Below are 14,220 nucleotides of genomic sequence, written 5' to 3'. Positions count from 1 at the left end.
TGACGCCCGTAGCTGTATTAGATGGGGCAGGTACGTGCGTGGACAACGGGTATTCTTTTTCATTCAAAGTTAGCGCCTCGAGCTTCGCATACTTCTGTGCTCGGCTTTCATCCGGGGTGCTAGCGATGATGAAATTTGCCCTCGCGTGAATGCGGATTTGGTCCTCTTCATGGGGATGTAGTCCCGCTTGCTTCTGCACAGTGTCAGCCAGAGTAGCCAGAGGAACTTGGGTGAGGGCTAGACCACCTCTCGGTCGAAGGATCACTTTGATGTCGTCCTCCGGCAAGGGGAGCACCGACGGAATCGTGCGCGCCGCTCGACGGCGGCGTCGGCTGGAAGAGGCATTATGAGAAGAAGATGCGATGGCAGACTTGGCCTGGAGCGGTTGTTCATGAAGGGATTGTTGGCGGCGACGAATCATCACCCAAGAGGGGTGGGCGAGGTCCTCCGGGGCGATGTCATCTCCTTCGACGGTAACCTCCATCATGCTGCTGCCGGGACGCTGACCACGGCCGGCGCGCTCGTGCAGCGGAGTGAATTAAGGCTGACGGCACGTGCTGTGGAATGCAGCCGGCGGCCGCGCACAGCTTCGGCGCGAGGCGTGGTCGATGCTGTTCTTCGCTGTGGCGTTAGGGTTGGCTTTTTGAGTGGACAGTTTGACTCGCCTGTTGGGTCGATCTTGACGAAAGCGATGCAGGAGAGTCCTCACATCATGCCGGAACGATTGGTGTGGAAAAGAGGTAGCAGGCACTGCTGGTTCGCTGGTGGCGATGCAAGATGCCAGAGCCAAGCCGGGGCGTGTGAGGTCGTGTCGGCCCCCTAGTGGCGAATCGGGATCGAAACGTGCAGTGTAGCTGCGGCGTAGCGTCGAGCGCGCTCGAGAAGTCAATCGCGCTTCGCTTAAATCCGGGTTGAAAGTGCCCGTGTGACAGGGGTATTACACGCTCGAGAAAGCTCAGAACAGACACCATTTCGACATCAGCATGCCGCGTTGAGCGCCTCGCCCCAAACAGATGACTACAGAACTCTAGTGACATACTAGCCAAGGCGCTGGCTTATGTTGGCGCGCGGTGCTCCGCCTTGTGCCGTACGCAAGTTTTTAGACTGACATCATGTTGCCCGGGCGCCTGCGACTACCTGCTGCGACGACGGCCGGTCTGGACGTGCACGCAAGCGCAAACGAGCGCGCCAAGACCGGCCCTGGTGCGGAAAAAGAAACCGTGATGTCATGAGCGCCATCCTATCGTCATGAACCCCCTCATTGCGGGTGCCTCGGGTGTTCGTTTCGTCAAAACCAAACCTGACATGAATAAATGAGGCTGTAAATAATTTTTTACACTGTGATCGACTGTCTCGTGCTCCGTTCTATGATTACTGGGCTGTTAGGCACTCACAGCAGCGAACAGAAACGTAACAAGCATTTGGTGTCAGTACTTTTTCAAGAAAACGTTTTTTTTGGCTGAAATACAAGTGAGTTGGTGACCAAGCGCTTGTTTTTAGATGTAACCGGGTTGTATTTTCTTTTTGGGGCCTGTTTAAGCCAACCAGTTTGACTCCCGGCGACAAAGTAGAGATGAGCGACCGGAGTGTCACCGGTTGTGCAGCAATAGCGACTCAAATGACCGGTCAGCCACCCCTAAACCCCAGCACAGGCCAGGCGTGACCCGCACATTACTCGTGACTGTCCTGCGATCCAGTAGTTCGCTGCCATGATGATGATGAGATAATTACTGGTTGTCGGCCACCTACCTGCAACCCGCGACGTCACACCGGTGAAGCACGCTGCTAAAAGATAACACAGCGCTCATTCAGTGCTCCGTGAGCCCTCAAATGTCCCCGCAAATGGCAGCTGCATGTTCCCTTTCGCTAGTTAGAATTTCACGGAAGCACGGGTTTTCACGAGGAACAGGACATTTCTATACCTGAACTCGACGTATACCTACTTTACCAGCTTTTTTTCTGACCGTACAGTGTGAAAGCAGGCTTGTATTTCGGCAGGGGGAAGTGAAATGAACAAAAATTAGCCCGCAATATTTATTCATTGAGGCGCGGATGTCTAAAAACAAAGCCGTGTAAAAAAAGTGACGCGTGAACCTGACGTAAATAAAGGTGACAAATGCAAAACCTCCGAAAAGCTAACTCGTCGAACGACACCTGAGGAGAGCGCGTTCTAAAATGATTTCGCAATAATAAGTTTCAAGGCGGAGTGTTAAAGGCCCTGTACGCAGGAAAGCCGGCGTCGTTGGCAGCGTCGACCATAGAGTTTCTTACTATGTACACGGTATCTGGCGCTAGGGTCTATGCGGCTCTCTGGCCATCAAGGCCATCTCTGTAGTCATGGGCCGCCATTATACCATCCGTCGCCTTAGTTTTATCATTGGCTTGGATTGAAATATTTTAGTTGCCGTCGCAAAGAATGGCTTTTTTAAAGCTGGGAAAAAAGGAAGCAAAGCGTATTTTTCCAGAACTGTTGTGCCTACTATTCTGGAGACCAAGCTTCTAGTTAATAACAATGTTAATATTTTGTGGGAACTTATTCGAGTCTCTTATTTATTAATTTTACCATTATTTCAAATAGTAAGCTGTTTCAAGAACTTGGAAATGCTTTCAGAAGAACTGCGAGCTGGGCGTGTTGGTACATGTTCATGGTGGGAAAAGCGCTACAGCAGCCAGCTATGACGAGTTGACCAGGCTACAGCAGAGCCCCTGGTGTGGAGTTGCCCTGCTCTGCGAAGCCTACGCGCTGTGCACATCGCCACCTGCGGCCCGCGCCCCGGACGTCCGCCAGACTTCATGGCGTGGATACAAGGACCACATCATGGCCCCCTGCTCCGCTTCCTTCGGGAATCCGGGGTGTATCTATATATTTAATTTGCCCTTATGCTGAATAGCAAACTTCCGCAATAAAAAAAAAACAAAAAAACAAGGACAAGTGAGTACACGGGACAAAGCGGACAAAGGGACAAAGCGGGAAATGCTTTTGAGCGTGCTTATGACAACGTCGCCTTCGAGGCGAACTGGTGCACCGACCGTCAGCTACAGTTTAACGGAAATTGTTGCTGAGCGAGTTGGTTCGCTCTTGAAGAAAAAAGGAAAACGTGGCGTTAAACAGTCGTGGGCGAAGACAAGATATAAACTGGCCCAGGAACCTGTTTCATACGTAGATCTTAGTCGGAGTACGTTTGGTTAATTTTTCGTCAGATAAAAACATTCGTGGAGGCATATTACCCGTTCAGTCATACGTTCCTTCGACTCTGGCATGACCAACGTTAGGTGCGATAACGCACTGCCTGCTCTTTCACCGAACACGCAGTTGCCACGGCTCACTGCTACTACAGAACATGGAAGATTTCGGCTACCTCGTATCTCGTAGACGTGTTATTGCATAGTGAAGAAAGTAAATCTAGAAAAAAACACTGAACCATTCAATTGTCATGCCAAACCCAAGCCAGAAGCTGGGGTCTTCCCATAACCCCCACGATGACATGGATCTCCAGGTGCTGTTTCCTCTCTAGTAGAGAGAGAGAGAGAGAGAGAGAGAGAGAGAGAGAGAGAGAGAGAGAGAGAGAGAGAGAGAGAGAGAGAGAGAGAGAGAGAGAGAGGTGCAGTTTCCTCTCTAGTATACTCACTAAGAAAACTGTGTGGCGTCAACCATCAGCGAACAATATTCTGGGCGCCACCTTGCAGCGCCCGCTGAAACTTCTGGGATCGTATGGCTGCGATGAGGTCATCGTTGGGGTGTACCTCACCATAGCGCTCGCTCTATTTTCATAAACAGTTGACGAAAGCGCTGCCGCATATCTGCCCCGGCGCACTGCGGAGTCGCCCTCATCGTCGAGCGCTAGTACGATAACGCTACCGCTGCTGAGCACGAGGTCGATGGTTCGGTTCCCGGCCGCGGCGGCCGCTTTTTTGATGGAGGCGAAAAGCGAAAACGTCCGTGTGTGCGAGATTTCGGCGCACGTTAAAGATCCCCAGGTGGTCGAAATTAAGCCGGAACCCTGCAATACAGCGCGCCTCGTCGCCTGCGTTGCGTCGGCGCGTTAAACCCTACAATCTATCAACGATAACGCTACCGCGTTCTACGCGGAAAGGGGAAGGTTAATCGCCCTACAATTTGTGTGCTTAGATAGTTCTCACTAGCGCAATGAGTATTAAAAAGCAAGGAATACTGTATTTCTCTGTAACAGGCTTACATATGCCAGTAATTTCAACTGCTTCTCTTATGGACACGCGATAACCAAACCTATCACTAGACTGCGCCCCAATTGTATCAAAAGATACTTAGCAAACTGGTACTGGAATGACAAATGCTGGATAATAGACATTTAGTACATCAGTATCATGAAATACGTGTACGCAAATAAAACATGTGAATATGAAGAAAATTTTATCATTGCCGAGGTGAGAACCTCAGTATTTTTGTGTGTTAAGCGAGCCTAAAGGAATGGAAGCTAAACAAAGCCTCTAGTACACCAAACGCGATGCGGAAAATATGACAGCAGTTCAGGAGTTTTGTAGACAGCGTGGTTTGATTTTCAGACTGTGTGGGCCAATGTGAAATTGATAATAATATTTCTTGTGGACTGCCAGGTCCTCGTACAATGCTTGTGTGCTGCGTCCTGTGTAATTTTCAGTGTACACATCTCGTCAAAAACAGACCGCTGTTTCCTCAATGCAAACCTGAACTGCTATTATGGCGCTTACTCCTCTCATCCTCTCGAAGTTTTATGTGGAGTGTCAGCAGAACAGGAAAATGGTGCAGTTGTGCAAGCGGTGCAAGAACGCATTGGCGGTAAGAGAAGAAGGAAGGGAAAAGGGAGAGCACTTGTATGGTCCCTTCTCTTTTTGTACCATCGGCACCGAGCTGTCCAGCTATGAATGGGCAACTGTGCCAATCTTCTTTTGGGTAATGAAGCGATCCTTGAAGAACCAATACAGGGTATGCTTCTGCATTTTTATACCTCTTTCTAGGGTTCGCTAACCACAGTAGGCCTATTAGCCGACGCTTAAGGGAGCCATGAAGAGAAAATACAACTTCGTGTAATTTGAAAGAACTAGGATTCATTATCTCACTCAGCTCCATTACAGCCCCAAAAGATGTTTTTTTAACGAAAAGAAAGCTAAAAGTATTTAAAAATTTCAAATTTTGCGCCACAGTGACGTGTTATGAGCAAGAATGACGTCATACGGGCCAGCAATAAAACATAATTTTCAGTGCGTTAACTGCACGTTAGCATTCAAGTGATTCGGCCAAATTGAACTAGAGGCCCAATTACAGACGTCCAGTCATGTATCATCGAGACAGGTCAGTTAGGCGGCCACCAATCGCACAAACAAGGTTCCGTAACGTCATAGAAAAATTGCGGGAAATTGGCTAGGGGGTCGCGACTGCTTCCCACGTTTTCTTCAATATCTCCGTTATTTAATCGAAGATTGCGATGATATTGGTATCATTGTTATCGGGACTAAGCAGTCTTTCCAATAAACTCGACTTGTATTTTGTCTTCATGGCTCCTTTAAACACGGGCCTCGCTGATTGTGTTTTGCGCCACGCAGCCGACTGGGACGTCACTAAAGGGCGAGCTTTAGAATCGCCCGAAGAAAGGGAAGACACCTCCGTTGCCGCTGAGAAGAGGCGGATGCGTGCTGCTGGCTCCTCCCTGGTCCAGTCTGTGTGCGTCATCCTCGCCATTGTCGGTGCTGCCTTCCTCCTGATCTCCTTCATCACGCGTGCGGCAACACGACAGGGGAAGTCTGGACTCGGCGGAGGGCTCGCACTCATTACCGCGCTGCGGTACTCGTGCGGGACCGACTCCTGTCGGGACGCCGTGGATGCCTTGAGCAGCTCAATTAATAGCAGCGCCTCACCCTGCACCAACCCGTACGAGTACGTCTGCGGAAATTGGGGCGCCACGGACAACGCTACGGGCGCACCGGTGGCCTACAAGAGTTTGCTCAAAAGGGGATACGCCCAGGCCGCGCAAGGCCGCCTCCAGAATATCTCTTCGAACCCTTGCAGCTTGGACGAAGACGTGGGTAAAGTGGCCTGCGTGTACGCTTCTTGCGTGGCCTTCTTCACCGGAGGACATTTGACGGTCACTCACTTGTGGGAGGCGGCGGCCATAAATGTATCTGAGTGGATGGCAGCCACGACGTTCCAAGATTTGTTTACCCTGATGGTACGCGCCAATCTTGATTCCACCCTGAAAACCGTCTTTCACGCAAGGCGGGAAGATGAAAGCACCGCCGTCATTCGTCCCGGAACGTGTTTGGCGTGTAATAAGGTCACCATAGAACTCTTGAAGTCCTCCATGTCTTTTTTCGTCAACGCTACCCGCATCGACTTTGACAGTTTCGTCAACTCGGTCTGGTTGCTCGACGGATCCTTAAAGAGGACCGAAGGCAAGGAGGGAACTGTTAGGGACGTCACAGATGCGGACATTTCTTTACCTGGTATGAGCCTGTCCTGGACAAAAGCACTCTCAAAACACCGCTTGTTTGTCCAAGATGAGAGGCGGATTCGGCTAAGATCAAGCAACCCGCCGGCTGTTTTGTACGTCTTGACAGCTCTACATCAGGCGATCTCGATGTGGCGAGGGCATACGCCATGCTAGTGCCGCTCGCTAAGTTCATATCTGCAAACTATCAGCTTGGCATCGACGCAGGGCGTCTAGACAACGTTTCTAAGTTCTCCCTCTGCGTGAACAACGTGAACCTCTTATTCAAAACAACTTTCCAGAAGTTCATGTCCTACCTCCAGAGTGAGAAAGCCGTCGTCGAGGCCAGACACATGTGGGCCGACATCCAGATCGAAGCCTCCAAGTCGCCCGGGATTTCTTCGGACATTCAGCTGGACAATGCGAAACTCCAGGCGGCGAAGATGAAGGCATACGGTACGTCCATATTTCGTCCACGCTGTGTTACTTGCTGTACCACTATCGGTATGCCCTGTCCGTAAGACTAGTTAAGTCTAAGGTGTAGTCTACTGTTGAGCCTTAGTCCAGACACGCTTCTGGCTGTTAATTACGAATTGGGGCCTTGATGCGTCACGTTGGATGGCCTCTTCAGACATCGCGCAAATTGCAGATTGAAAGAGGAAAACATTTCTTGTTAAATAAAGGAGTCTAACAGCATTTGAACTATGGTTCTGTAGTACCGTGCCACACTTATTATCAGACTGAAAGAGGAAAACATTGGTTGCTGAAGAAATCATTGTAACAGCGTTTGGAGTATTGTTCTGAAGTACCGTGCGACCATTAATATCATTATGTGTTATGCTTGCTGCAGTATTAAGGGGATTCTCATGTTGGGACAGTTCATGTACCAAAGAACCACCAAACTTACTGTGTGTGAGATCAGGTTCCCGTTGTGACTACGACAACGACGACAACCTCACCGGAACATACCAACGCAGTACTCGTGCATTGATTGCCCAGTGTGGTTGCGCGAAAAAGTAGTGGCAAGCCACATGAGGGGCTGACGCGGGCCAATGGGAAGTGGCCACAAGCGAAGAGCTGGGGTGGTCAGGCGAGAACTGAGGAGACCGCCGGGAGTAGTGGACGGAGCGGGTTCAAGGAGGGTGACGTCCAGGTGACTCGTGGAGGCGCGCAACGTTGGCGTGCTCCACTCCTGGGACGACCCGCCGCCTGCTGCCAGTCGGCGACAGGCAGTGCACGGTTGCATCCTGCCCGTTGCTACAGGGTGCCACACTCTTATCTTTTTATTCAGCACCGATGTTCTCCGAACGGCCTCGGAGTCGGCACCAATGTTGAGGAAGCTCACACAGAAATTCTGAAGCAGGCTTGTTATTGTGGAACCTAGTATATTGAGAATTTAAGGAAATGAAATGCAGAGGATTATTTTTAATTCCGCGATGAAGAGAGACCAAAAACCAAATCGATGAAAATGTGCTATACAACCTTTTTATATCTGTATTGTTGAATCTTGAGGGCGACACCTCATTCTGTCATTGTTTAGACGACGGAGTTTGCTGGGAGAGACAGATAACTTTATATTTGCGCAAACGTGGGCCGTTTCTATTAAAAATAGCGGGACTTAGAGGTCTGTAGAATGAAGAAAAGTTGAAAAGCGTACTTATGACATTTTTTTTCAGTTGTAAAAAAAATACCACTGCAGCTTTGGTATAAAACGTTGCACTGAGGACATCCCGTCCGCAGTGTACTCGTTACGTGTTCCAAGTTGCTAAGCCATTCACTTCTACAAACCTTCGTGCAAACTGCGGTATTTTTTGCCATTTTTCAAATTCACTCTCCCTCAAAAAGGGAGGGTGCTAAAACGCGTGGTTTAAGAGCCAAGTTGTGCTGCAGCACCAACCAGAGAGAGAGAGAGAGAGAGAGAGAGAGAGAGAGAGAGAGAGAGAGAGAGAGAGAGAGAGAGAGAGAGAGAGAGAGAGAGAGAGAGAGAGAGAGAGAGTGAGAGAGAGAGAGAGAGAGAGAGACAGACAGACAGACAGACAGACAGACAGACAGACAGACAGACAGACAGACGGAAAGAGGGAGCGAGGGTGGCTCGTAAAGAAAAATTCCCGCATATCCACGAAGTGACTCATGACGAGTGGGCGAAGCACTGGGGATCGTTCTTACCGTGAACCACCTGTGGCATTGCCCACTCGCGTATGTAAGTGAGTGACAACGCGTCTGTTCAGTATTTGCAATTCCAATCCAATCCAATCCAATCCAATCCGATACAATTTAATTTAACCCAGATCCAATCCAATTCAATTCAATTGTCCTCGCGCATGCGCAACAGTGTGTACACGGACGCCAAGGAGCAAGCCACGGACAAAGCGAGGTACTAAGGTGCTGCGCCCCTAAAACTCTTTTTGAGCCTGATTTCAAAGGTGCGGTTAGCTTCTTGGTAGGTGTTTGGGACTTTCCTAGTCCTGGCGTGCTTTCCACGTAAGCCAATAATGTGGTACACTAGAGCTCCTCAAGAATATCAAGGCTTAAAATGCCTACGTAACAGCACCTCCGTACTGCATGCCTGAAATCAGCTTACGTTTCTGAGTGTTCTGAGCCGATGGTTGGATGTTGTTTTCACTGCAGGCGCCCACGACTCGGTGGCGACGAACGACACAGTTTTTCTGCCCCAGTACGGGAAGGACTTCATCGCGAACCTTATTCTGTACAATCGCCAAACCAAGGCAGACCTCGACTTTGACGAGCACTTGAAGGTCACAGTGGAGGACTTCGACATCATCCCTACGGCGTTCTTCCTGCCCGACTTCTACTACGCCGGAGCCACCGAGCCGAGCGTCAACTTTGGCACCCTTGGAACGCACGTTGCCGGGATGCTTTTCAACCAGAGCTTCCCGAATAACATTTCTGTGTGGCACGGGAATACGGCCGAGTGCGTGAAAAATTACGCCTCTCAGTTGCTAAGCTTGGAGCCCGTCGGTGACGATTGGATCGACTATCTTCGCGCCAAATGGAGCTTGGAGATCTCTCAAAAGGTGTCATCGTCAGGGCACAAGACTGTTCGCACGACACTTCTGCTATTGCGCTTCGCCCACTCTTTCTGCGGCGAGGGAAGGAAGAAGATCGAGCGCATGAAGTTCGCGTTGCTGACCTCCAAGACGTTCTCCGACACCTTCGGATGTCCGAAGATCCCTGAGTTCTCGTGCTAGGGTAGTCCACGGACCCCTACAATATGTTCGATATACCTGCAATTGGTTTCCGTGGAACGCGAATACTTTAGTATTCACTAAATGACAATGCGACACGACAAAACATTTTTTTCTGGACTGGGGGCGTTCATTCACTTTCCGGGTGTTCATCTACAAAGAGTTGGAGAATGAAATCCGTGCATAATTTTCGGAGGGATCATCGCGACACTAGTATCAGCGAAGGCGCTGGACGACTAAATGGGAGTTTTAGGTTCCCCGCTGCGTGCTGCGGTGAGTGCCGACGGGGTGTTACATTAAATTATATAATGAAACCCGAAAGAGGAGAAACTACTTTGAAAGCACAATTAGAAATATCTTTACAAATAGTCCGATTCTCTTACGGGACTTCACAAGGGAGTTATCCAATAATAGTTGCCGTAAAATTTCGAAACCAGTGCGTCATGTTTATAATTATGAACCCAGCCACGTCATTTCATGGTTGAGAAATGAGGCCATTGTGCGGCGGGAAAAAAAGAAAAGTGATTTGGCAACAGAGAATATTTGATGTCAGAATAAGGCGTAGATCGTGTTTACGGCAAGAGTGTTGAACGGTTAGATAATGAACCACGCAGTTGAAATTAGGACGTTCAATGGTTCATATCAATCTTTTCACTGCACTGTGAACGTTCACTTAGCACGTTATCTCTGGTTGCGCCAATGGGGCTTCCATGTGCACAGTTGGAGTAGTGGCGAGGACACACTAGTACGACGATCATCCGGGTATCTAAAAGAAGCCGCTCAGAAGCTACACAGGGTGTGTTTGGGGGGTCATCTAGACAGGGAGTCAACGATCCCCCATCATACTACTTTATAGAGACCTGTTTTTAGACCGAATTCTGTAATTTGCTGTAACATTTGTAGGTTATTTCTGACATGTTGGACGTGTTCTTCAGAAGTCGTCAGGCGTACTTGCGTTGTAAAGAACTTGTCACGGTCAGTTGAGTAAGCTGGACATGCCCAGATGAGGTGGAAAAGGTTCGGTGTATCGTTGTTGCCGCAGTAGGAGCACCGAGGGCTAGCAGGGTGCCTGGGCGTTGTCCATTCGGAGATGTCGTCCGGAGGGTAGGCCGAGTCAGTGTAGACTTTATTGGCGAAAATTTCTCCAGTTCTTGGCAGGGACTGTAGAGGAGCAAGAAAACCAGGTGGTGAGGCGTCGGCAAGCCGTTGCCGGCTTGCCGACGCCTCACCCCCTGACGGTATTTTTGACGGTATTTTTGCTGGCAGTACAGTTCGTATTCCTGTTGTGAATAATTTTGTTCCTGGGAGGATTTTGTTCCTGATAATGCTCCTGGAAACCATGGGAGGATTGCGTAAACACTCCCGGGCAGCATTATGCGCCGACTGGTTTCCGTCCGCTCCATGTGTGTGAGCAGGAGTCCAGACGCGGTGTATCTTGAACTTTTCGTGAATGAGGAGTCGGATTTTGTAAAGAATGTTGGTTGCCGTAGAATTGGGTGAGAAGGTCTTGTTCAGTTCCCGTAGAGCGACATGGGAGTCAGTGATGACGGGGAACCTGTCAGTGGCGATAAATGAGGTCGCACTTTTTATGGTCTGAATGGCGCCGAGAATTCCGAAAAGTTCGACTTCATCAGTGAGACCGTATGTTCTTGTGATGTTGCGAGAGCCATTAAGCAGGGGGATGTCAGGGCAGGTCTAGGAAACATCTGCTGTAGTGCCGTACATGCAAACAATAAAAATTCTAGGAGCACTTCACATGTTACGATATCTTTGATGTAACTTGGCGTTACACCGCCTTTTTGATTAGTTCGGTACACTCTGATGGAGGCGAAAAGCAAAAACGCCCGTGTGTACGAGATTTCGGCGCACGTTAAAGATCCCCAGGTGGTCAAAATTAATCCGGAGCCCTCCACTACGGCGCGCCTCATCGCCTGCGTTGCGTCGGCGCGTTAAACCCCACAATCAATCAATCAGTTCGGTACACGCCTTTTTATTCTGTTATGGCATCTCCAATGAAGTAAAAGAATAATTCAACAGGACACTTCAAGGCTGGCCCTTAGCATATCTTATCAAGGTCATCTTCGGACTCGATACGAGTGGCACACTGACCATCTTCCTTGCGCGAAAACAGCTTTCTGTCAACTTGCCACGAATACTGTTATTGCTTTTCTGCGCACGTTTTTCTCATAATCCAAAGCAGCGTTGTGTCTAGCGCAGTCAAATTGTCAAGGAAATGCACTGCAGACTTAGCATCCTCTAGATGACTCCTTTGCTCCGTTAATGCGTTCCGAGTGCCGCGTAACGACAAGCGGAGGAGCACAGCTGGAATTTTATTTGGCTTAGACTAGACTGCAGCCTATGGATCCCTTCAATGTCCGCTTCAGGTAACTGAGCAAGTTTCAGATATCTGGTAAGATAATTTACTTCGCTCATCAGTTCTTCGTTTGCAGTTAATTGCAGACCGTGTATCTCAATGTTTTGTCTCCTGCTGTATTGTTCAAGGCTGTTAACCTGTTGCTTTATTTCAGCACATCACGGCTTGCGTTTTCAGCGGTCATCCGTTCGACTTCAGTATTCAAAATATCTATTTCAGTCGCCTGCTCTTTCAATCCTGCTCACAAGTCATCGTACTTTTTGGATAACATCTGGAGCGACTGTTCCACCGTTTGCTTCATATTGACTAGTGACTCGACTTTACTTCCAATCTGCGGTAGACCTGCAAGCTTTTTATTTATATCTATAAGAACTGCTTCCAGGCCGGAAATATGCTGGTGTTCTTGAATACCATTGGTATTAAGATTTGCTGAAACAATCACGTATGGCATGTCCAGTTTTTCTTGCTCTTAGAGAGGCGAGGGCATGATCCAAGATTGTAGACGCAGTCACACTGGACATATATCGCGTTAGAACCCGTGTCAGGAACTGGCTCGTTACAAACCAAACGTGGAGCGTGATTCGTTATCGCGTTACATATATGAAACAGCTCCAGCAACAGCAAATGCAGTAAGTGTCAGTGGTGACAATATACAGAAAATGTACAAAGTGGGCAGTCTAATTTAAACGAACCTGCAAAGTTGAGAGACAGCGGTTACTTCGGCGTCGATACTTCTGTCACCATTGGCACTGTGCAAATGGCGGATACACACATCCAGACGGATACTGCTTCCGTAGCACAGCGCCTAGCCTTTGTCACTTGACTATCGAAAGAAACGCGATCCGCAACCGGCCTAGAAAAGCAAAGGTTTATTTTCACTGTTCACTGCGAAAGTAGTAAACGGGTAAGGTCACAACGTTTGTCGTTAAAATAAATTTGCTTTTACTACTGGCACGGGGATCAAACTCACATCAATTGCAACGACTACATCTACACCCCTGATTTCACTGCCTAAACAGCGGTACGACCATAGGGCTTTGAATAAAAATAATTAGGAGCGGCATGTTATCAGCAGGTAGTCTAAAGATGCTGCTTGTAGATACGTGGTTACCTGGAAGTAGCGTTTTTCTATTTATTTGTACAGAAAGATTTCAATCCCTTCCTTCCGGAAACAGCGAAGCTTGATCTCAGTGAAAACAAACACGAGCAAAATCGAAACAAAATGACCGCAATGCGAAAACAAAATCACTTCTGCCAAATTCAAAACGCAATCGCCGAACCGGAAAACGCAAGACCGGTGACCGGCGAAAACGAAACCCTTTAATTTCGCTGAGCCGTAGCCGAACGCAAATGTTTGGTATACGTTATTGTATTGTTATTGGATACGTTATCACGCTTCTGCGACTGTCGGAAGCTGTTTATGTTCTTCAATGGCTCCCCGTGCTTCGGCGGAGCGAACCATGCCGGCCTACCCATGCCGCGGTAAAAAGTCGGCTCCCCGACGAGAGCGAGCAGCCGCACCGGCGATGTGACGTGATTCGAGCGGCGACGCTCATTGGCTCCGATTGTGGCGTGATATAACGTGACACTTTCGCACATGCGCCCACGCCTGCTGCCAACGGCGATGGAGAGTTGCGTCCGAGAAGGGGAATCCCTGGGAGGGTTTCAATCTATAATTCAGTCTGTAAGGTGCAACGGGGACACAGTCAACGCTTTACCCCTCGCCGATCCCCCGAGTGCGCACGGGACAAACACTTCAAAGCCATCATCATCATCGCCATTAGAGCAGGTGGATAAATTTGGCTTTTTCACAAGGCCTTTAGGCGTAGGCCATCACCGACGGTACAATTCAGCCGACACAAGCTTCGCTTGAAAATTATGCTCGTACAATGAGCTGTTTCCGGCAGATACGGCAATCGCACAGCCGCCTGCCATTCATTAGAGTAGAGACATTTTTTTCTGAGAACTAATATAGGTGCCCTAATGGGAGCTGGAGCCTAGTTGCTCCGACTGGTTCTCTTCATGACTGTCGTACTGACTTACTGTCATGAATGGGAGCTTTCGGGAATCGCTTAGCGGCTTCCTTGCTTACCGGTCCGTCCTTGGTAATTGCGCCCTAAGACGCTGGCGGCGGCCGAACTTCGAAGTGCGAGCTCACGTCATTGCGCGTTTCAAATCGCCAGATCGTTCAAGAACCGAA

General features: G+C 49.1%; 1 protein-coding gene across 1 annotated transcript; it reads left to right on the top strand.

The window, feature by feature from the left end:
- Window positions 1-1,112: 1,112 nt before the first annotated feature.
- On the top strand, window positions 1,113-9,737 carry LOC144166817 (uncharacterized). Its single transcript, XM_077696307.1, has 4 exons — window positions 1,113-1,203; window positions 5,560-6,055; window positions 6,571-6,896; window positions 9,069-9,737. The coding sequence occupies exons 1-4, from the start codon at window positions 1,113-1,115 to the stop codon at window positions 9,647-9,649; spliced, it is 1,494 nt and encodes a 497-aa protein (XP_077552433.1). The 3' UTR covers window positions 9,650-9,737.
- The last annotated feature ends 4,483 nt before the right edge of the window (window positions 9,738-14,220 follow it).

This window comes from Haemaphysalis longicornis, unplaced genomic scaffold (genome assembly GCF_048455015.1).
Source record: "Haemaphysalis longicornis isolate Haplotype H1 unplaced genomic scaffold, Haemaphysalis longicornis Haplotype H1 scaffold_19, whole genome shotgun sequence".
Lineage (NCBI taxonomy): Eukaryota > Metazoa > Arthropoda > Arachnida > Ixodida > Ixodidae > Haemaphysalis > Haemaphysalis longicornis.
This window is presented reverse-complemented; position numbering and strand designations above follow the sequence as displayed.